Source organism: Canis lupus, chromosome 38 (genome assembly GCF_003254725.2).
Source record: "Canis lupus dingo isolate Sandy chromosome 38, ASM325472v2, whole genome shotgun sequence".
NCBI lineage: Eukaryota > Metazoa > Chordata > Mammalia > Carnivora > Canidae > Canis > Canis lupus.
This window is the reverse complement of record NC_064280.1, coordinates 2,182,222-2,203,714: the sequence shown is the minus strand read 5'-3', so window position 1 is coordinate 2,203,714 and position 21,493 is coordinate 2,182,222. Positions and strand designations below refer to the sequence as shown.

The 21,493-nt window shown below is 45.1% G+C and overlaps 1 protein-coding gene across 2 annotated transcripts in view; it reads left to right on the top strand.

Moving 5' to 3' along the window:
* The first annotated feature begins 1,592 nt into the window (after positions 1-1,592).
* DSTYK (dual serine/threonine and tyrosine protein kinase) overlaps positions 1,593-21,493 on the top strand; it is a 50,219-nt gene continuing 30,318 nt past the window's right edge. Inside the window, exons 1-2 of one of the 2 annotated variants that reach the window (XM_025421116.3) lie at positions 1,593-1,907; positions 20,114-20,502. In XM_025421116.3, coding sequence (XP_025276901.1) covers positions 1,616-1,907; positions 20,114-20,502 — 681 coding nt within the window. In that variant the 5' untranslated portion in view covers positions 1,593-1,615. Of the gene's footprint in view, positions 1,908-9,067; positions 9,192-20,113; positions 20,503-21,493 lie in introns of those variants that run through there. The other variant, XM_049107038.1, reaches the window with a different exon arrangement.

Below are 21,493 nucleotides of genomic sequence, written 5' to 3'. Positions count from 1 at the left end.
AGCAGGCTCTGTAGAGTGCGGAGCCAGATGTGGGGCTAAATTCCAGGACCCTAAGATCATGACCGGAGTCGAAACCAAGAGTTGGATGCTCAACCGACTATGCCACCTAGGTGCCCCTGCTGCTTGCTGCTTCTTTTAAATACAACCATCTTGTATTAAACTTTCCATCTTATATTTTTGTGTTTTACTGAGCCTTTAAGGGGTTGCATGGGGGTCTTGCAAAATGAGGAGTGGCCAGTGGAGAATATGTGAGCCAGTAAAAGGGAGAGAGTAGATGAGAAAGAGTTTGAGGCTTCCCTCCTGACATATAGTCTTTCACAGGCACACACTGAGCGGAGATTCTTGTGAATCAGGGACCCCTTTTATAAACTCCTGCAAGTCCTTGTAAACATAAAGCCTTCACGTTTTACATTGAATCCACCCAATTATCGTGACATCACTTTGCTAAAAGCACTTGCGTTCAAGGGGTGAGAGGCTGGGAAACAGAAGCAAACATTTTGAAGCAAGACTCACAACATTTTAGATCCAAAAGGGCTTGAAGGTCAACTAGTCCAGACCCTTACTTCCTATGTCCAAGACAAGACATTGGAGGAATTCAGGCTCAAACTCAAGGTCTCTTCTTGAATTCGGTTGCAGGACACAATCCAGCCTGTTGGAGCAGAGGTCTGGCCCGGGTGAAAGATGGGGTCTTTCCATAGCTAGAAAGACAGGAGGGAAGAGGAGCAAGCAGGAGGCGGGAAAGAGGTGATTATTTTGTCTCCTCCATAATTGTGTCCAGGCTCCGTGGCAGTCTGTGTCCATAAGATTCTCTATTAGCAGAAGCCAAGTCAAGATAATCAGAACTGGTTTGGAAAGCTGAAAACCTCAACTTCCCCTAACCCAGCCCAGTCTGTTGACTTCCAGAAACCAATGACCTTCAGGTTCCAGCTCTTTAACGGCCCTTTCACATCCCCCCCCTTTTCCACACCTGGAGAAGGAATGTCAAGGAAAAAAAAAAAAAAAAAAGAGGACGCAATACAAACGGGGGCGGCTTCCCTATGTCTGGGGCATTTTCAGCAGATTCCCCAGTATCTCCTGTATCCGGAAAGTGAGACCCATTTAGCCATAGAGATGCTACTGGCCTCGGACTTTGTTTCCTTCCTTTTCTTGGCTATTGAAATCTTTGCTCTGATTTCAGGAAGACAGCTCACTCTCTTTCTCTCTCGTCTCTCTGCAGGGCGCGGGAGCGCGTTTTAAAACAGAGAGAGCGCGAGCACCCGAGCCGGTGAGGTTCATACGGGGAAACGGCCCCAGCCCTCGGTCTCCCCGGGTCGGAGCCGGCCCCGCGCAGACTACAAGTCCCAGGAGACCCCGCAAGGGACGGCGCGCTCTAGTGATCCTTCCGTCACTCTCCGGGGGACGGAGACAAAGGTTCCGTTGGCGGCGCGCTGCGGGTTGGTTTGCTTTCAGCGGCGGTGACGGAGGCTGCCGCCCGGCCGACTGAGGCGGGGGCGTCGGGAGCGTCGGGAGCGTCGGGGGGCGGGGGCGGGGGCGGGGGCGGGGCGGGCGGGAGGGAGGGAGGGCGGCGGGGCCGGCGGCCCGGGGACCCAGCCGCGCGCACGGAGCCGGCCGCGAGATGGAGGGCGACGCGCCGCAGCGGGGGAGCGAGCGCGTGTCGGGTCCCGGCCCCGGCGGCGGCGGCGGAATGATCCGCGAGCTGTGCCGGGGCTTCGGCCGCCACCGCCGCTACCTGGGCCGCCTGCGACAGAACCTGCGCGAGACCCAGAAGTTCTTCCGCGACATCAAGTGCTCGCACGGCCACGGTTGTCCCTCCCCCCCCACGGGCGGCGGCGGCGGCGGGGACGGCGGCGGGGACGGGGACGGGCGCGGCCCTGCCGGCGACGTCGCCGAGACCGGGCTGCAGGCGGGTAAGGAGGGCGGCGGCGGCGGGGACGGGCCGGAGGGTCGGCGGGGGCCAGGCCGCGCCGCTGTCCCTGCAGAGCGAGCGGCGAAGGGACACGGAGCGGGGCGGGCGGGCATCCCTCGGGCCGGGCGAGGGGCGGGCGAGGGGCGCCCCGGGTCAGAGGGCGGTGCCCAGGCCCCCCCCCGGGGAGCAGCGGGAGTCCCTGGGGGGAGGGGGGCGCTGGGGTCGGCCGAGAGCGGCAGGCGGGGGCGCCCGCGTGGGTCGTGCGTGCGGCGCGCGTGGGGGCCGGTGCGATGCGGTTGGGGCGTCCTCCGGGTGGGGCTGGGGTCGCCCAGGCACGGCTCTGGATGCCGGGGAGTCGCCTGAGCGGTTGCTTGTGCTTATGCTGAAACAGGGAACATACAGTAGGGGAGACTCTGGGGCTGTTTTTATTTATTTTATTTTATTTTTTTTTTTGGTGCTGACACTTCTTGCCTTGAATCTCTCTGGGATGTGCTGGAGTCTCTAAAGCACTTAAAGTTCTTTTAAAAATTTTTTTAATTTTTTATTTATTTATGATAGTTAGAGAGAGAGAGAGGCAGAGACACAGGCCGAGGGAGAAGCAGGCTCCATGCACCGGGAGCCCGACGTGGGATTCGACCCCGGGTCCCTCCAGGATCGCGCCCTGGGCCAAAGGCAGGCCCCAAACCGCTGCGCCACCCTGGGATCCCTCTAAAGCACTTAAAGTCGCGCGGGGGCTTCGATCTTCCCTAATTTCTTGCTGCTTCTTCAACTGCTATTGGCGGGGAACGCGAGGGTTTGTTAAGTACTGCGTCTAATTAGGAAATAACTTAGATTGGAAGGGGGAGGGGACCGGCATCCCGTGTAGACAGGTGCCCTGGGGCCAACATAGCAAACAGGTCGGTGGGTTTAATTTAGTGACTCTCAAACGCAAGTGTGCACTAGAATGAAATTAGCATTAAAAGTGTCTTTTAGCTCTACAGATAGAGTAGGTTTTGTGGGTGGATCCTGAGAATCTACACATAAAACGCTGCTGCTGGGGATTCTCTCGCAAGTGGTCTGCAGACACGCTCCGGGAAACAAATTTAGATGCTAATAGCACATTTGAACGTGAAGCTCAGAACAGAATGAATGGTTGGACTGTTCCACGTTTTATGTTGGGTCCCCGTGTTTCCAAAGTTGCATGTCTGATATCCTAAATTTGTCCGAGACACCAGAAACGGTGATAAACATAAGATAGTAAGATTCTGATATTATCTTAAATTACATTATCCCAGTTAGTTGGGTTGGGTGTAATAAACATGGGAAGAAAGGCCTGATAGCTTTTGTGGAGCTGTGGTTTTGACATCATATGCGCAGAGATTTGCTGCTCTGAAAATGGAACTATGGAGGCTGTCAGAGAACTGGCAAGAAGGGCTAATGTTTTCAGAGATGATCCTCAGAATGTGTACTTTCACCCTCCCCCTTAGCAAAGCTTTCCAGCAGCTTCCCTGCTCCCAAGTTTTTCTTATAACTTACCTGAAAGAGTCTTTTTATTGCTGTTACTCTATAACAACTCTTTATTTTAGAATCACTACTGAAAAAAAAAAGCAAAAACAAAAACAAGAGATGGAGGTTATCAAGGCACCTGGACACGCTCTTGTTTTTTATTCCTTAAAAGCCAAGTTAAGAAAGACAAAGGTACCCTTTGTATTTTGCCTCATTGGCTTTTCTAGTTGACTGCATCATGAACTAATCTTTGCATATTGTATTTAACTCTTTTCACCCTCTGGAGCCTGTCCATCTGAAATAAAAACTAGGGTAGAGTGCAGATGACTGAACTAGGAACAATTTGATTTTTTCCCATAAAATGCTTCCATTCCTTTCAGTATGGAGAGTTTTGTCTTTGGAGGTGAAAATGAGCATTAGGGAAAATTAGTGAGGTTCGCTTACTGTGTATATTTTGGGAATGCCATGTTTCCAGTTGTTTAGGTAACTGTTAGAAAGTGGAAGCCACTCCTTAACTGACAACTAGCTCTTGTTTTACCATTTTACAGGCTGTATGTGCAAAGTCAAGTTCACTCAGAGCCTGTCTCAACTTTCTTTTGTGAATGTTTTTTTCTGAATAAGAACTCTAAGAGAACACTCAAAAAGTTTTTTAATTCCCTTTATCTAAAAAAAAAAAAAAATAATAATAATTCCCTTTATCTATTTCACCCCAACCCCCCCACCTGCCTCCTCTCTGGCAAACACTAGTTCTGTTTTGTCTCTTTTTTTCTTTTGTTTCTTCAGTTCCACATGAGTAAAAGGAACAGTCAATTCCTAACCTAACAAACCTCTAGAAAGTTCTGTGTTTTTTAAAAAAGATTTTATTTTTTTTAAGAGAGAGAGACAGAGATAGTGAAAGACAACATGAGCAGAGAGGAGAGGGAGAAACAGGCTCCTGGCTGAGCAGGGAGCCAGAAGATAAGACACGAACGAACATACGGGGCTTGGGATCCCAGAACCCTGGGATCATGACCTGAGCCAAAAGCAGATGCTTAACTAACGGAACCACCGAAGTGTCTCAAGAAAGTTTTAATCGTCATTTCAGAGTGGAAGTGTGCTTCTAGTTTGGATGTAGTGTATTTGAGCAACTGAAAATCATTAACTCCAGATTTTTATTATTTTACTTTTAACCACAAAGGAGATGGGAAGGGCCCCCAAATAATGTTTTCTTCTTAATTTTGACAGTTTCGTGTTGGAGGCAGTTTAGAGAGTATATAATGTATATGATGTTTTAGGAGCTAAAAAGTAGATTTGTAATCAAACTCTTAAAATAAGAGCAGCCTGGCCTATACAAAGCAGAATGAATTACAAATGAAATTTCTTTAATTCCATTTCTCCTCTGCTGCCCAAATCATTGGCCTTTTCACTAGTTTAACTACAGGGTATGAGAGCCCCTTTATCTGTTAATTTTCCTCTCAGAAGCTTCAGAAGTAATGAGATAAAGGCTTTGAAAACTATTTTGAAAAAACGCAGAATGGAGTGCTACAAAGTAGCAAAGGGAAAAGTATTTTTCTTGTTTTGTGATCCAACAGATCCTTATTTGTTGCAAGGCATCATAAACATTTGAAATGAAGACATTGGAATGATCAAATGCGTCTAGTTGGAATGCTCTCTGCTGTGCTGCATTCCTTCCATCCTGTTTCCACTCCTTAGTAACTAGATGACCTTGGGCACAACTGTGCTGTGCCAGTTTCCTCATCTGGAACCCGGGATTATAACAGTAGTCTTGCCCCTAGGGTTGTTGGGATTTGATATACTTTAACGTGTGTGCTTTAGTGTAATGCCTGCTACCGCGCTGTGTAGGTATTATAGGTAGGTCGTGTAATTCCATAGTTATTCAGTAAACATTTAAGTATCTGGTGTAGGGAACAGAGAGTCAAAAAAGACATTGGCCTTTGGTTAGTGGGAATCGGTCTTTCCCTTCTATACTTTTCTCCTAGGAAAGCAAAAAGAATTACAATTATCATCATTCCGAATGATGCACGAATGAGTGCACGAATGAGTTGTTTCTGTTGGAGAAGGGATCCAAAGACTAGGAAGACCTGAAGTCAGTCCTCTAGAAAGGTCCAGTCTAACTGCAGCCCTATATGTAGGCAGCACCTAAAGCAGAAAAATGGCAGAGAGCTAAGTAAGGTATGGTAGGTTATAGGCATTTCATGGGAGTTACAGTTCTTAGGTTTTTATAGCCCTTTGCCTTTGGTTAGTGAACAGATTTGTGTCTCTAACATTCTTTACCCTCTCTTTTTCACACCCTTATAAACTGGCTGCCAGAATTTAAAAGAAGAGGAAAAGCACTAGTGCAGCTATTGGAAGTAGACATTTTTCTTGGACTCCTTAGATGGAAATCAGAATAGGGAGTTAAGTGGCAGAGTGACATCTGGGGAAGAGACAGAAAATTGGGAGAGCGGAGATTATTTACAGCCCTGTTCCATGTGGCTGCCTTCTTTGGGGGCTCTGTGGTGGGAAGTCGGTGTGCAGGGTGAAACAGCAGGAGCCTGCAACCAGCATGCTCTCCAGTAGTTCATCCTGGTCTGTTCTTGCCCTTCAATATAATCTCTGCAGGGATGGTGCTATAACTGGTTCTTATTATTATCTCAAGCATATTGAAAACTTTTGCTTTCTCTCTCATTCTCTTCATATATGGAAGCAACAACAGTGGTCGAAAAGCGAGCACAAGCTTTGGAATCAAACCTGGGTTTCCTGTTGTAGTTTAGCCTCTTATTCACCGTGTGACTTGGGCAAGTTGCTCAATCTAGTTGAGCCTTGGGTTTCTCCTATGTGAAATGGTAGTGATATGACATGCTGTATATTGTATGATTCCATCTGTGTGAAATACCCAGAATAGGCAAGTTCATAAAGATAGAAGGCATGTTAGTGATTGCCAGCAGATGAGGAGAGAGGAAAATGCGGAGTGACTGTTAATGGGTGTGGGATTTCTTTTCGGAGAATAAAAATGTTCCAGAACTAGATTGTGGTGATGGGTGCACCACTTTGTGAATATTCGAAAAAAGACTGAATTACACACTTAAAAAGGGTGAATTGTATCTAAATACATACATACATACATACATAAAATGAGAGTGCTAATGTCTATCTCCCAAAGTTGTTGTGACATTTAGGGATGATCTACTTTAAAGCACTTAATGCAGCCATGTAGTGAGTGCTCAGTATATGCAGCTGTTACTGTGTATGTATGTAATTGGTGAGCACTAGATTAGGAGGTTGGAGCATGTTGGGTTGGTGGAAGAATAAGGGGATCAGAAAGAGGGAATGTGGGACAGAACAGTTTTGAGCTGGAGCCAGATACAGTCCCACGTCTCTAAACTCCCCATCTAGTCCTGCTTTTGTGACTCCTTCCTTGTTCATTTCTGACCTGGCCATGAGAATATAAAATGCACGCTGGCAGTGAAGAGATTTTGTTACGAATGAGTTGTAGCCCAGGCTCCATAGCTTGCCATGGAGCCGTAATTGACTTAAGTGGGAGACGTTATCTGATTGAATTGAGTATAATGTGACACTACCTACCCTAGCCTCCTATTCCAATTTCCAGTCCCTGACATTTAAGGTACCCGGCCCCTCTTTGCAGATTTTGCTACCTCCCCTTCCCTGCTAAGAGCCTGGGAGGAAGTAGCCTCCCCCAAACACAGTGGCTCTTTGCACCTTTCCCCTTTATAGCCTCTCCCTTCCTAATCATCCCTTCTAGGGATAATCTGTTTCCGTGGCCCAGGGCAGCCCACTATGAAAAGGCTTGGATAATTCTGCATGCCTTTAAAAGAAAAGACATACAGAAGCCTGGGTGGCTCAGCACCTGCCTTCGCCCCCGGGTGTGAGAAAAAAAATAGGAAAGAAAAGACATAATTACCTTTAAGATTTGCCATATATGAAAAAAAAAAAAAAAAAGATTTGCCATATATGGGCGGCCCCGGGTGGCTCAGCGGTTGTGCCACCTTCAGCCCAGGGCCTGATCCTGGAGTCCCAGGATCGAGTCCCACGTCGGGCTCCATGCATGGAGCCTGTTTCTCCCTCTGCCTGTGTCTCTGCCTCTCTCTGTATGTATCTCATTAATAAATAAATAAAATCTAAAAAAAAAAAAAAGATTTGCCATATGTGTAGTTTAGTCTGAAATGTCATCACTGATTTCAATACTTAGTTTTTCAGCCTTCAAGTGGTTTTAAGGAAAGCATGGATTTTTTTTTGAAAGATTTTATTTATTTATTCATGAGAGGCAGAGAGAGAGAGAGAGAGAGAGAGAAAGAGGCAGAGACACAGGCAGAGGGAGAAGCAGGCTCCATGCTGGAAACCTGACGTGGGACCAGATCCTGGGTCTCCAGGATCACACCCTGGGCTGAAGGCAGCGCTAAACTGCTGAGCCACCCGGGCTGCCCAAAAGCATGGATTTAAACAAAAATCCACTCTGGTATGTATGTATGTATGTATGTATGTATTTATTTATTTTTTAAGACTTTTATTTATGCATGAGAGCCATAGCGAGAGAGAGAGAGAGAGAGAGAGAGAGAGGAGAGAGAGAGAGAGAGAGAGAGGCAGAGACACAAGCAGAGGGAGAAGCAGGCTCCATGCAGGGAAGCCCGATGTGGGACTCGATCCCAGGTCTCCAGGATCAGGCCCTGGGCTGAAGGTGGCGCTAAACCACTGAGCCACTGGGGCTGCCCCACTCTGGTCTTTACATTTTGTTTTGCTCTGTCCACTTTCCAACACCTCTTTTTATTTCTGTATGCTTCTGTTCTCCATCTCACTTCCTACATTAAATGTACTTCTCAAAAACAGTCTCTTGAAAATAAAACCTCAAAAAAATATGCCATCAAGGTAAAGGGAAATATGAATTTCACCTTGAACCTTTTGTTCAATTTCTGTAGGTTCTGTATGTTGTTTCGTTTGTATGAATGCTATGCATATATTTGTTTTATCCTGCCTACTAGATTGTGAACCCCTAAGAGTAAAGACTCTTTTATTCATCTTTGTATCCCCTGCAATGCCTGCCTACATAGAGCTTTATATTTAGTAGGTAAATAAATACCTGTTAAATTATTTCCATGGCCGGTAGATCTTGGGGTGATGTTTTTTTCCACTTCAGAAGGACATTTCCTCCCCATATAAGATAGGGATTTTTGTAGATTTACCTGCCTTTTACTAGCTGGACCTCTAAAAAAGAAGAGTGATGCATTTGAGAGATGACTGATTAGGCTGGGTTGCATTCTGTGCAGATACCCAAATGATTTTCATGCCCCAAAGAATAAGTTGCATGTGATCCCAGTGTGCCAGAGCTTCTCTATGATATGGGAAGTTAAATCCTTAATATTCATTCACTCAACAGATCTTTATTAATGCCTAATTCAGTACTGGGTCCAGGATACACAGTGGTGAACCACTGTCCTACTAAGTGATAATATTCCAAGTTGATGTTACAGAAGGAAGGATTAGTGTTTTGTCATGTTCCCTCTAGAGGATTTTTTTTACAAATTGATTATTTACTTAACTATTAGCTGTCTTTGAGGGCATGAGATAGGCATATGGGAAGTTGTCAGATGAAATGACATTGACAGGAAAAGGAGTTGAGTACTAACTTTCTGACAGAGTTCAGGAAAATTAGCCCCCATCTGTCTTTGATGGAGTAATTGTAATTGTCTTGTTTGTATGGCTCAAAAGCAGAAAGCAATCACGAAGGTTAGAGCGGCTTCCATCTTCATATCTTTTCTCAGAGCTTACTCAGAGGGAAGCTGGCATGAAGAACATGAGTGTGTGGGTATGTATGGTTTTCTCCCTAACAGTCTTAAGACCTAAGGTGAGTTTGCTTCTTATGTTTTGTAGGAAAATAGTTCACCTCTAGGGATGAAGGGTTTTGCTTCCTGCACCATGCAGGGAGTCTGGTGGTGGTATACCTAGCAAGGGTGGAGAGGGTGAGTCCACGTGGGAGATGCAGGTTTTCTTTCTTGGCTCTCCAAAAGGTCTGCCTGGAGTCCCTCATAGGACTTAGTCCAGTCTAAGTCTAGGCTACTCCTTGCTTGAAAACAGAATCAGTTCTTTCCCAGAGGAGGATCGTGGAATCTAATACCTGAACAGAGAATAGCTGAAGCCGTGGTGGAGATCCGTGCCCCTTGCTCAGAGCCATCAGCCAGCCTCTCTGAGAAAGTCCCCTTAGAAGTGCTACTCCTCCAAAGCCTAAACCAGAACTCTCTAAAAGAAAGTTGATCAGAGCATGGAGACTCCTTAGTATCGCCTGTGGGCCCCTGGTTGGAGTGCCCATCACGTGCAGTGCCTTTCTGTGTCTTCTTTAGGGGTTGGCTGTATTCCCCAGCCTTGTGCCATGCTGCTGTGGGAACCTTTTGACCACAATTCTCTTTGGAGTTGGGCTTTGTAATGTGCTTCCGTTCCCTGGGGTGGTGTTCTCTGGGCAGGAAGATGGGAAGTAGGACTTGAGGATTGTTTTGCTTTTCACTTGTCTAACTAATAATGCCTCAAAACTATCCCAAAGAATGATGATAGGTTATGTATTCATAAAAGCTTTTGATTAAAAACACATACACAAAACTCACACTTGTTTTTTAAAAATGCTTTTATCCCATTCTTTATTTAGATGTAAAAAAAACCCCAGACAAACCCAAGTCCAACTTTAGCTTCATCAGATTAAGAACTTTAGTGCCTTATTTATGCTGGACATATTTTATGGTGTTTTTTACCCTTTCCAGTTGATGTGATAGGGAGAGAATTACATTTCCCAGGATTTTTTTTTTTTTTTTTTTTTTTTTTTAAATCACGCCAAACTTTCCAAAGCAAAGACTAAGGGCCTGTCATAAATGCAGCTAGATTCAAGACTGATTTGAATAAAAGCTCACAGGCACCTGGGTGGCTCAGTGGTTGAGCCATCTGCCTTCGGCTCAGGTCATAATCCTGGGGTCCTGGGATCAAGTCCTGCATTGGGCTCCCCTTGGGGAACCCTGCTTCTCCCCCTGCCTATGTCTCTGCCTCTCTCCTTGTCTCTCATGAATGAATACATAAAATATTTTTTAAAATATTTTTAAAAATGAATAAAAGCTCACTATTTAAATTAGAGGGACAGTGTCTGAGCCAATATGGAGTGTATTTTTAAAAATATTCTGTACAACATACTGTAGCCTTAACTTTTTAAAGATTAATTTATTTGAAAAAAAAAAGATTAATTTATTTGAGAGAGAATCCTCAGCAGGCTCCCCCACTGAGGCACAGAGCCTGAAGGAACTGGATCCTAGGACTCTTGAGAGCATGACCTGACCAGAAACTGAGAGTAGGAGGTTCAACTGGTTGAGTCACTCAGGCCCCCCACCCAACCTTTTTTAAAGGTTTATTTACTTAGAGAGCCAGGGGGAAGGGCAGGGGGAAAGGAAGAGAGAATCTCTAGCAGAGACTCCCTGCTGAGAATGAAGCCCTATGGGAGGGCTCAATCCTATGACCCTGAGATCATGACCTGACCCAAAACCAAGGGCCAGGTGTGCAACCTCTTGAGCGACCCAGGCAGCCCTAGCCTTAACTTATAATATGGAGATATATATGTGCAAGGGGGAATGTAGAGGGGAAACAGCCAGTAGGAGAAAAGTAATTTACTCTTTGGGCATATGAGACCCCCCTGGGGGAACCTGTTTCAGTTTCTCCTGAGGGAGTGATTGGCTTGTTCTGCTGCCTCTTATTCCATGGAAAGAAATGGAGGAGTTCTGCTACCCCAACTTGGAAACATGTTTTCCTTTCCATCCTTGGAAACTATAGGATACAAGAAGTTAGATAGTAAGGAGGCTTGTCCTTCAGAAGAGGTGGAGATATGTTTCCTACTGCTGAGTGATCAGAAGGGACCTCTGCAAGCAGTGTGAAGTCATGCTGCTTCTGGTGGTTTCTTGTTCAAGGAACTGGATGGTTATAGGTAACTTTTAGCATTGGAGCTAAGAGTTCGTCTGTATCGCTTAGCCCTTGAAGATTTAACATCCCTGGAGGTGTTAAGCTTGATCACTGGTTGTGTTAGTGTCCTCTAGGTCTCTCCACCTTAAAGTCACCTTTTTTTTTTTTTTCCCCTTTGCAGTTGATTAGTCTTTTGTGGGAGGTGTTCTAAGATTTCACTGAGAATCCTGTTCCTGAAAACAACTCCTTCCACTAGACCTTAGCACCCATTGACAACTCCCACTTGGCTTAGTGAGGTTTTCATATCCGTTGTCCCTTCTGTATTTCTTAATTGGTATTCTATGGTAAGGAAGGGTTTTCCTTTTCCCTTTTTTGTTTTTAAAGATTTTATTTATTTATTTGAAAAAGCACACAAGTGGTGGGGGGAGGGGCAGAGGGCGAGGGAGAAGCAGACTCTCCGTTGAGCAGGGAGCCTGATGGATACATGGGTTGATCCCAGGACCCTGAGATCATGACCTGAATTGAAGCAGATGCTTTACCAACTGAGCAACCCAGGTGCCTCTTCCCACCCTTTCCTTTTTTGCTTAGCAGTTTATACCAGTGTGGACTTGTGAATTTTTTCAGTGAATTATAATCCCTTGCTATCATTTAAGAGAATGTTATGCCTAATTGTCCCTGATTTGGTCAGTGAGCTCCACTCTGAGCTGGTTCCTGTGTCCTTTTGACCCATTCCCATCATGGAATCATTCGTAATGGTTACTAGGTATCAGAGGCTACCTCCCAAATGACAGACGCTAAGCCCTCTGTGAAGCTTGGGGTTGGCTTCCTTGGAGGAGCTGCTTCCATCTCTGCATCCCATAAGCTACAGCTGCCCGCTGCCTTTCTGTTCCCTCTGTAGCATGACCAGCTGAGTTTTGCCCAGAAGGGAACTTGTCAGCAGGCTGCTGAGTGTGGGCTCTTCATTTCAGGGCTCCCATGGTATATAAGCTTCTGGGGGCGGTGGCCATCTCTCTCTTCAGATTCCAGGACAATCTACTTCTTAAAAACTCTTAGAGACCTTTACATGGCCTCCAGGTAGGAAAACTTACTGACATTTCTGCCAGCTTGACTTTTCAGCTTTCACCAAGAGTTTAGGCTACTTGAGAACATCTCAATCTCTAACCTCCAAAAACCATTCCCTTCTACCACAATGTCCTTGTACTGCTTGGATCTGAGGATCCTGAAAACCAGACTATTTGGGTATGTTTTCCTTAAATTCTCCTGGGCTCCTAATGTCTCCTCCGTAATTCATAATCTTGTAAATTGGGCTGACGGTCAGAGCTTGCTTGGGAATGATAAATAAATGTTTCATGGCAGAGTCCGTTCTCGCAGCTCCTGGGATTTTTGTAGCTCAGTACTTTGAAGCTTGTAATAGAATTGATGGTAGTAGAAAAACTGTGACATTCATTTCTCAATTTAGGAGTTTGTCCTTTTCTTTACTCTTGGCACATGTAGTTTGTAAGAAATAAAAACGTCTCACTGCTTATTTGTGGAAATGCATATTTGTGTCACTGATAACTTGAGCGAGTTATTAAATTCTCCCATAAAATCCTGTATATGTTACTCCCTTTCCGAGAGGACTACAAGTTCACTGTTAAAAGCAAGGTAAACAAACTGGACCCAGTGGAGGGAAATCTTCAGGTGCCAGGAACAAGGCTGGCAGAAGTAACTATTGGGACCCGAACTGCCTGTGAGTGGTCATAGTATGAGAAGACCAAGGTAGAGTCCCATTCACCTACTCCATGTCAGGCCTTCCCAACCTTGGCCATGGATTGCACCCACCCTGGCCCTCACCTCTCCAGTGTGTATTAGTGATGGGAATGGAAAACAGGTAAGGAGCATGCATGGACATGGATCCATTGTCATTACTCCGAAAACAATTTATTTTATTTAAATATTTTATTTATTCATGAGAGACACACAGAGAGAGGCAGAGACACAGGCAGAGGGAGAAGCAGGCTCCATGCAGGGAGCCCAATGTGGGACTTGATCCTGGAACTCCAGGATCATGCTCTGAGCTGAAGGCAGACATTCAACCACTGAGCCATCCAGGTGTCCCCACTCCAGAAACAATTTAAATAAAGTACCTATCCAAATGGGTCACTAGAGACATCAAAAGGTCATTAGCATTTCTTCCCTCCAGTTCTTCCTGTTTATAATAGTCTTAACCTCAAATGCAAAGGATAAAGAGAAGCATGAAAAATGTATCTCTGAAAATATATTTTTATTTTTATTTTTTTAGAGATTTACTATTATTTTAGGGATACCTGGGTGGCTCAGTGGTTGAGCATCTGCCTTCGGCTCAGGGAGTGATCCTGGAGTTCCAGGATCGAGTCCCACATCAGGCTCCTTGCATGGAGCCTGCTTCTCCCTCTGCCTGTGTCTCTGCCTGTCTCTGTGTGTCTCTCATGGATAAATAAATAAAATCTTTAAAAAAAATAAAGATTTACTATTATTTTAGAGCAAGTATACAGTGATGGGGGGGAGGGGCAAAGGGAGCCTGAGAAGGGGAATCTCAAGCAGACCCTGTGTTGAGTGTGGAGCCCAAAATGTGGCTTGATCCCATGACCCTGAGATCATGACCTAAGCTGAAATCAAGAAATTGATGCTCAACTGACCAAACCACCCAGGTGCCCCACCCCCCTCCTTTTTTAAAATTTTTTTATTTTTTTAGAAAAGGGACTCTAGAGATCTTAGGCAGAATAACAACTTTGTTTAAAAATGTGCACCAGCTAGTGTGCTTTTTCCCCCCAGGCTTTATTTATTCCTCGTGATTTTAAGAGCTTTTTTTTTTTTTTTTTTTTTGAGATTTTATTTATTTATTTATGAGAGACACACAGAGAGAGGGTGCAGAAACACAGGCAGAGGGAGAAGCAGTCTCCCCGTGGGGAGCCTCATGCTGGACTCAATCCCAGGACCTTAGGATCGTGTCCTGAGCTGAAGGCAGACGCTCAACCACTGAGCCACCAGTGCCCTTGAGAGGGTCTGTATGAAACTTGACCGTTTTAATAGAGACTGCCAGTCTGCTTTATTTATTTATTTATTTTAAAGGTTTCATATACTTGTTTGAGAGAGAGATAGCAGAGCAAGAGAGAACGCGAGGGAAGGACAGGGGGAGAGGAAGAGGCAGACTCCCTGCCCAGCTCAATCCCAGGACCCCAAGATTACAGCCCAGGCGGAAGACATATACTTAACCAACTGAGCCACCCAGGCACCTCTATCAGTCTGCTTTAGATTGGGTTCCTGGGGCACCTGGGTGGCAGTACACACTCTCAAGTAAATAAATCTCTAAAAAAATAAAAATAAATTGGGGTCCTGCAATCACCAAATTATATTTGTTTCCTAATTAGGAAAAATGTGGTAGTGAGTGTAGGGGAGGAAAAGTTTCTCTGTCTTTTTGGAGTCTCCAGCCGGGCCTAAGAATTAAACTGGTGTAAGCAGGTACACAAGAGAAAAGCATTTGTGTTTTATTACGTTTTACATGTACATGGAGTCCCCACAAGAGATGAAGGCTCAAAGAAGCAGAGCTGAACATTTACATAATGAATTTTTTTTTTAGATTTTATTTTATTTTTTTTTAGATTTTGTTTATTTATTCATCAGAGACACAGAGAGAGGCAGAGACACAGGCAGAGGGAGAAGCGGGCTCCCTGCAGGGAGCCCCATGTGGGACTGGATTTCAGGACCCAAGGATCACACCCTGAGCCAGAGGCAGATGCTCAACCACCCAGGGGCCCCTGCAAACTGAATTGGACAAAGAGAAGTAAATTATGAAAATGTGACAAGACACAGTGGGTTGGGCTAGGGCAGTTAGTGGTGGAAAAGTAACTAGGAAGATAAGGGTTAGTTTAACAAGACTTATTTGTTCTGATTTTTCTTGGCCTCGACTCCAGGTCTCTGTAGATAAGAATGTTGCTTTCCTTCTGGTGTAGGGAGTTCATCATCCGATGGGGGTTTTATCTCCTGCTTTCAGGAAGAAAAAGGGGAAGTCAGAGGGCTCTTCTTACAATGCTGTGTGTCAAGTGAGCCTTTGGGCCACCCTTCATGGCCGCTGTTGACCACCACGTATTTTTATTTTTAAAATATTTTATTTATTTATTCATGAGAGACGCAGAGAGAGAGGCAGAGGCAGAGGGAGAAGCAAGCTCCACGCTGGGAGCCCAATGTGGGACTTGATGTCAGGTCTCCAGGATCACGCCCTGGGCTGAAGGCGGTGCTAAACCGCTGAGCCATCCGGGCTGCCCGACCACCACGTATTGAGCTGGCCCCTGACACCTAGGTCCAGCGCTTATACCGTCCTGTGCTCCAGTCTCTTATCTGCTTAGATAAATGAGAAACATGGGCTCTGTTTCGTTTTGTTTTTTAAACTACTGGCTCCTCATCTGTAAATGGGGATAATAATAGTCCTTGTCTGGTAGAATTGCATTAAATGAGATGAGGCAAATAGAGACTGTTACTTAGAAATGACTTAGTAAATGTTACCGGGGGGAGGGCAGTACGTTTTCCTTTGCCCTTCTTGGTTCTTGGCCAAGACACCCCTGTGATAAAAAGACACATTCACAGGAGAAAAACAAACAAGTTTAATAATGTGTATACCTCCTGTATGCCTGTTTTTCCTCCGGGAGAAATTCCAAAAAGACCCTATGCCACCACCTTAAACATTTCCAGCTAAAGACAAAGATATTGGGGCTGGGCGGGGGGTCAGTTATGGGAGGTTACCAGGAGGAACACTGTGAAAAGGGTAAACGTTATGAGTTAAGATAAGGGTCTCTAGAGATTTAGACTGGTCTTTCTCTTCCTGGTACAGAAAGGGAGACACTCTTGCAATGGAGAGTCCTCAGTTTACTACTATAAGTGTAAAAGGGTAACTTGTGCTCAGTTTTCAGAGTTTCATCTGTGTCTGCTGTTCGTTTAAAAACAACCAGCTTAAAATGACCTGCCAAAGAGACTTATCTTGGGTTGGTATATATGGCTCCCCTTTGTGATTAAAAAGAAATAAAACGGGTTGCTGCTATAGTTGATTTTCTCCTCCCCCTTCTAGTTAGAAACCTCTGTTTAGAAGTAACCCTGATCAAAATGATCTGTATTTAAGAAGCATCAAGGGAAAAAAAAAAAAGAGCCTTGGCTTGCACGTTAGACAACTTGAGTTGAATTTTCCTGCAGCTAGAGCTGGCAGGGTTAATGTGCTCCAGCTGAGAAGCCCTGCTGGTCCCTTCTGGCAGCCCCAGATGCAGATACTGTTATATTAATTACAAAAGAAAACCCGATTAACTCGGAAGTCCTTAAACTATCTGTGAGGCAGCTGCTCCAGCTCTGAAGCAGGTTTTCTTCCTCCCTCCTACTGTCAGGCCACAGTTTGGAATCTCTTCTTTATAGAGCTGCTGAAACTGCACTTCTCCATAGGTCCTCAGAGCCCCTGGTTAGTTCAGTCAACTTTTTGATCTGTTGTTATAGTAGTCCAGGGAGAGCTAGCATGATTAAATTCACAGATAATTTAAGATAAAAACAACCAGCCCAACCATCCGTCCCCCTCAATGGTTTTTCTTGCACCAGTTAAAACCTGATGGCGTCCTGGAATTTTAGAACTGGAAAGGATGTTAAAGATGATGTCATGCACCTCCCTGAGTTCACGGATGAGAAAATCCAAGGCCAAGAAAATTCGAATGAATTGGCAAAGTCACAGAGCTAGTGAGCAGTGGAGCCTGGGATTCACAATCTGCCCTTTTCTTCCTCATGCTTTTTCTCTTGCATGCTTTGCTCCTCCCTCCTGGACCATTTGCCTGGGAGAGGCAGGGAGGGAAACGATCTAGTGTTGACTATTTCTGTTTGTGCCCTTATTCAAATCTGGTAGACCTATGCCAGAGATCTAAAAGTGGAAAAGCTAACGATTAGTGGTGGAAGCGAAGAGCTTGAATAGTGACATACTGAAAAATGATGGCAATACCCATATTGCAGATTTTCTTCAGTCCACTATTTGCATGAAGAACCCCAGTGGAATGCATGGAAATGAAAATTAAAACTGGGCTCAGCACCAGCCCCCTCTCCCATGGTCCTGGTCTATGGTGGTTTATTTGTAGTAGCTGTTTTTGTCACGACAGATGGCGGGGGAGGGTGATCATTTGGGTCAGATGATTAATGGGGTGTGTCTCCTGTGGTTTTGGCTGATGCAGCATGTTTTACTAGCTTTCCTATAGTTGACATTTTGTCCCAGAGGTTTTGTGATCTCACCCTCCGGTCCTGTAAAATGATGAGCTGGTGTTAGTTCTATGTGACCCACTCTTCACGTTCATTTTAGCTTCTTTTAAAAATTATATATCAACTTATGTTGTAGGAGTTATGAAGGTCGTCAGTGTGGGCTTATTATACCTGGGCACCTCTCTGAGCATCTGAGCGGCACTGGAAAAAGAGGAAGGGATAAGAAAGGATGGCTGAAAGTGATTCTGTCTGGTGAATCTACCTTGCTCACAGCTCACGCTGACACCATTGTAGTTAAATTCTTTGAGGTGAACGGAGAGGTCCTATTCTGTTGTCCACGTCCATTCTGTGTTGAGATGAAGGTTTTTGGGAATGACCATTGCCCCTGGACCTTTCTGAGTACTTAGTGGAACTACTTATAGCTTTCAATAGATAATTCTCCACAGTAAATGGGTTCTTACATAGAACAAACAAGTGCATAACTTGAGTACTTACTAAGTGTCAGTCACTGTGTTAGGTGTTGAGGATACAGAGAAAAGTATGATGGTTCTTCCTGCTTTCGATCATTATAAATGGATAACTAGAATAGACTCTGGTAAGTGTTGTTTAGTTGTGAACAAGATATGAAGGGACTCAGGACTAGCCCATTGCTACTTGCTCAGTGGCCACACAAGCAATTGGCTACATCCCCTTGCTTTTATTTATTTATTTTAGAGATTTTATTTAAATAAACTATGCACTGAATATAGGGTTTGAACTCACAACCCCAAGATCAAGAGTTGCATGCTCTGCTGACTGAGCCAGCCAGACACCCCTGTCCCCTTGGTTTTATTTTATTTTATTTTTTTTATTTAGAGAGAGAGAGAGGCAGAGACACAGGAGGGGGGAGAAGCAGGCTCCATGCCAGGAGCCTGATGCAGGACTTGTTCCCGGGACTCCAGGATCGCGCCCTGGGCCAAAGGAAGGCGCCAAACCGCCGAGCCATCCGGGGATCCCTGTCCCCTTGGTTTTAGATTGTGGGTCAAAGATTAGACCAGTGGTCCGGTGTGTTACTCTTGTGGTTGGTAAATGCCTTGAATACAATTAGGCACTCTGTTACCATTCCTTGCCTTTTCAAAGGAACTGGTCTCTTTCCCAGAAGAGTCGATTTCCTTGTCTTGGTATCCTGATGTACATAAGCAGGCCAGGTGATGGACTTACAGACAGGCATGAAAGGACAGGCTTAATGTAATGCATGGAGGGGTTTGGGTGAAAGCAAAACCTTCTTGAAACCTTTTGGTGGTGCCATTTGTGGAAAAGAAGGAGGTGTTTGAGGATTTGTAACAGGATAGATAGATACAAACTGGAGTAGAAGAGCCTCTTAATTAAATCAGACCTCCCTTTCACAAATAGGGTATGGATAGTTTGACAGCTCAGGGCAAAGTGATGAAAATGAATACTTTTCATTTGGTGCTACACCAAGTTTCTTTCTTTTCTTTTTTTTTTTTTTTACACCAAGTTTCAGTAAGGTTCTATTTGGCCCAGAGATAGGCTTCTTACAGCCTAAGAATCCTGTGTCTGTGTCTTCATGAATAAACACAGGGGTTGCCTGAATCACACACAGGAGTGGCCCCTGAACCAAATAAGTGCCTCTGAACCAAATGATTGCATTCAGAATCTGACACTTTCAGGTCAATGCGTTCCTGGTTCCTTTTCCCAGACAGCAGTTTCTCCTACTTTAGGAGGCTTTGTCTTCTCTCTTGAACACCATTTAATGTGTTTGTGGAAGCTCGCCATTTAGATGAGCATGGTTACCCTAAGTGGATGTTTCTGAGCTAGATCATGTTCTTCCTCGATTTACCTGGATTTTCCCCTAACAGGCAGTTCCTCCCTTTGTCTTAACTCAGTAGGACATGGCAGCTGGGATGCTGTCACCAGCTATTAGAGATATGAACTGGAAAAGATTCTGGAAATAATGCAAACTCAAGTAACATTGTATCTTGATGTATGTATATGTAAAGATTTGTTCTCACACACATACCTAGGAAAGATTAGCTCACACATTTAGTTATAAAAGATGTCATAAATGAGGAAAGTAACCAGCTAAAACTGCAGATGGTAGAGACATATAAAGGAGCCTTCTATGTTCAAGTGTTAGGTCTTCTGTCACGAAGGTTTTCATTTTGACATCTTTAGATATGGTTTCTCCTTGGATTCACGTCCTAGTTAGTGGAGTCTTTAGTGGCCCTGTCTGTTTAAGGACCTCATGATTGTAATGGAGTCCTTGTGTACGTGGGCTGGTCATTCACTGGATGAAAAAGGAGCGGGGAGGGATCAGGTCACTGACAACTTTCTAGGTAGAGACAGTTGCTCTGGGGACAAGTCAGGAAGGGGACTTCTTTTTGATATTTGAGGAGTCTTTCTGACCAAGATGTTTTCCTGATGTCTCCTCCAACCAAGAGCTCTCTAGAAATTTCTAACCTGGGGCCCTGCCATCCTGACTGGGTCTCTGGAAGAGTCTCCGTCTACCCCTCCTCACTGTCTCTCTGTACTCCTTTTTCCTTCTCCATCCTCCCCTTCCCCAACCAGGCCAGCTGAGCTGCATTGCCTTCCCACCTAAGGAAGAGAAGTACCTCCAGCAGATTGTGGACTGCCTTCCCTGCATCTTGATCCTCGGCCAGGATTGTAATGTCAAGTGCCAGCTGTTGAACCTGCTGTTGGGGGTGCAGGTGCTTCCCACCACCAGGCTGGGCAGTGAGGAGAACTGTAAGCTTCGACGCCTCCGCTTCACCTATGGGACTCAGACTCGGGTCAGCCTGGCACTCCCCGGCCAGTATGAACTAGTTCACACGTTAGTTGCTCACCAGGGCAACTGGGACACCATCCCTGAGGAGGATTTGGAGGTCCAAGAGGACAGTGAGGACGCTGCCCATGTTTTAGCTGAACTGGAGGTGACGATGCACCACGCTCTCTTACAGGTACCAGTCTCGGATTTATACAACAATTGCTCACATATGTACCAGCTTTTCCTGATTTGAGCTTTCTCACAGAGTGATTTGGCAGTATATAGTCTGGGCTCTGAGCATTAGCTGATGGAGCACATAATCTAGGAAGTTGAAAAACAGACAAGGCCTGAACGCAGCAGGACTCTAAGCTATTCACTTATCTCCTTGCCCCCTTATCTCCCTTTCTACAATAGAAGGAATGTGCTGCTTGCATCTTGACAGGCTTTTACAGAGTAATTATGATCAGAACCAGAAATCCTTTTTCATTTCTCAGCAGGAAGGCATTGCTAGAATTGTCTACAGCCATCCCTGTCTGAAAGGAATGGTAAGATGGTGGATTATTCATGCTCCTAATCAAGTTGAGACCAAGTAAAGAATTCTGTGAGTTTTTCCTTAGATCTAGCCATTATTTACTAAGTGGGACAGATCATATCTCCTACTTCCTAAGGAATTGGAGAACCTGGGGACAGATCTGGCTCAGTGTAAGGAGATAGGGAGATCCTATCATCTTAAAGGATATCTTCTTGACTTCTCTCTTGAAGTAAACTCCTAAGAGAGAGCACAGCTCTTGTGGTGTCTTCTAAGAGATCATATCGACTATCTAGTATTCATATCTCCGCTTACGAAGGATTCAACTCTTGTGCTAGGCTTCCTCTCCTCTACAGCTGGGGTCGGGCTATGTGATTAGACTGAGTGGGGATCAGCAAAGAATGTGACTATATCAGGGGTCAGGAGTGGGTAAGATGAAAAGAATGCAGACTTGCTCAGAACAGAGTCCCATCACCTTGATTAGCTGTGCCGGGAAGGAAGGGCTAGGTTAACAGGACTAGGAAATTTTGTTTCTTCTTTCTTACAACCTCTGCACCTACCCCTGTTCTAAAAAGCCTGATCTCCCAGTCAATGAATGAGTCCTTTGGTTGTGGCCACGGCCTCTGACACTCTAGAACTAGAAACTGTCATCTCA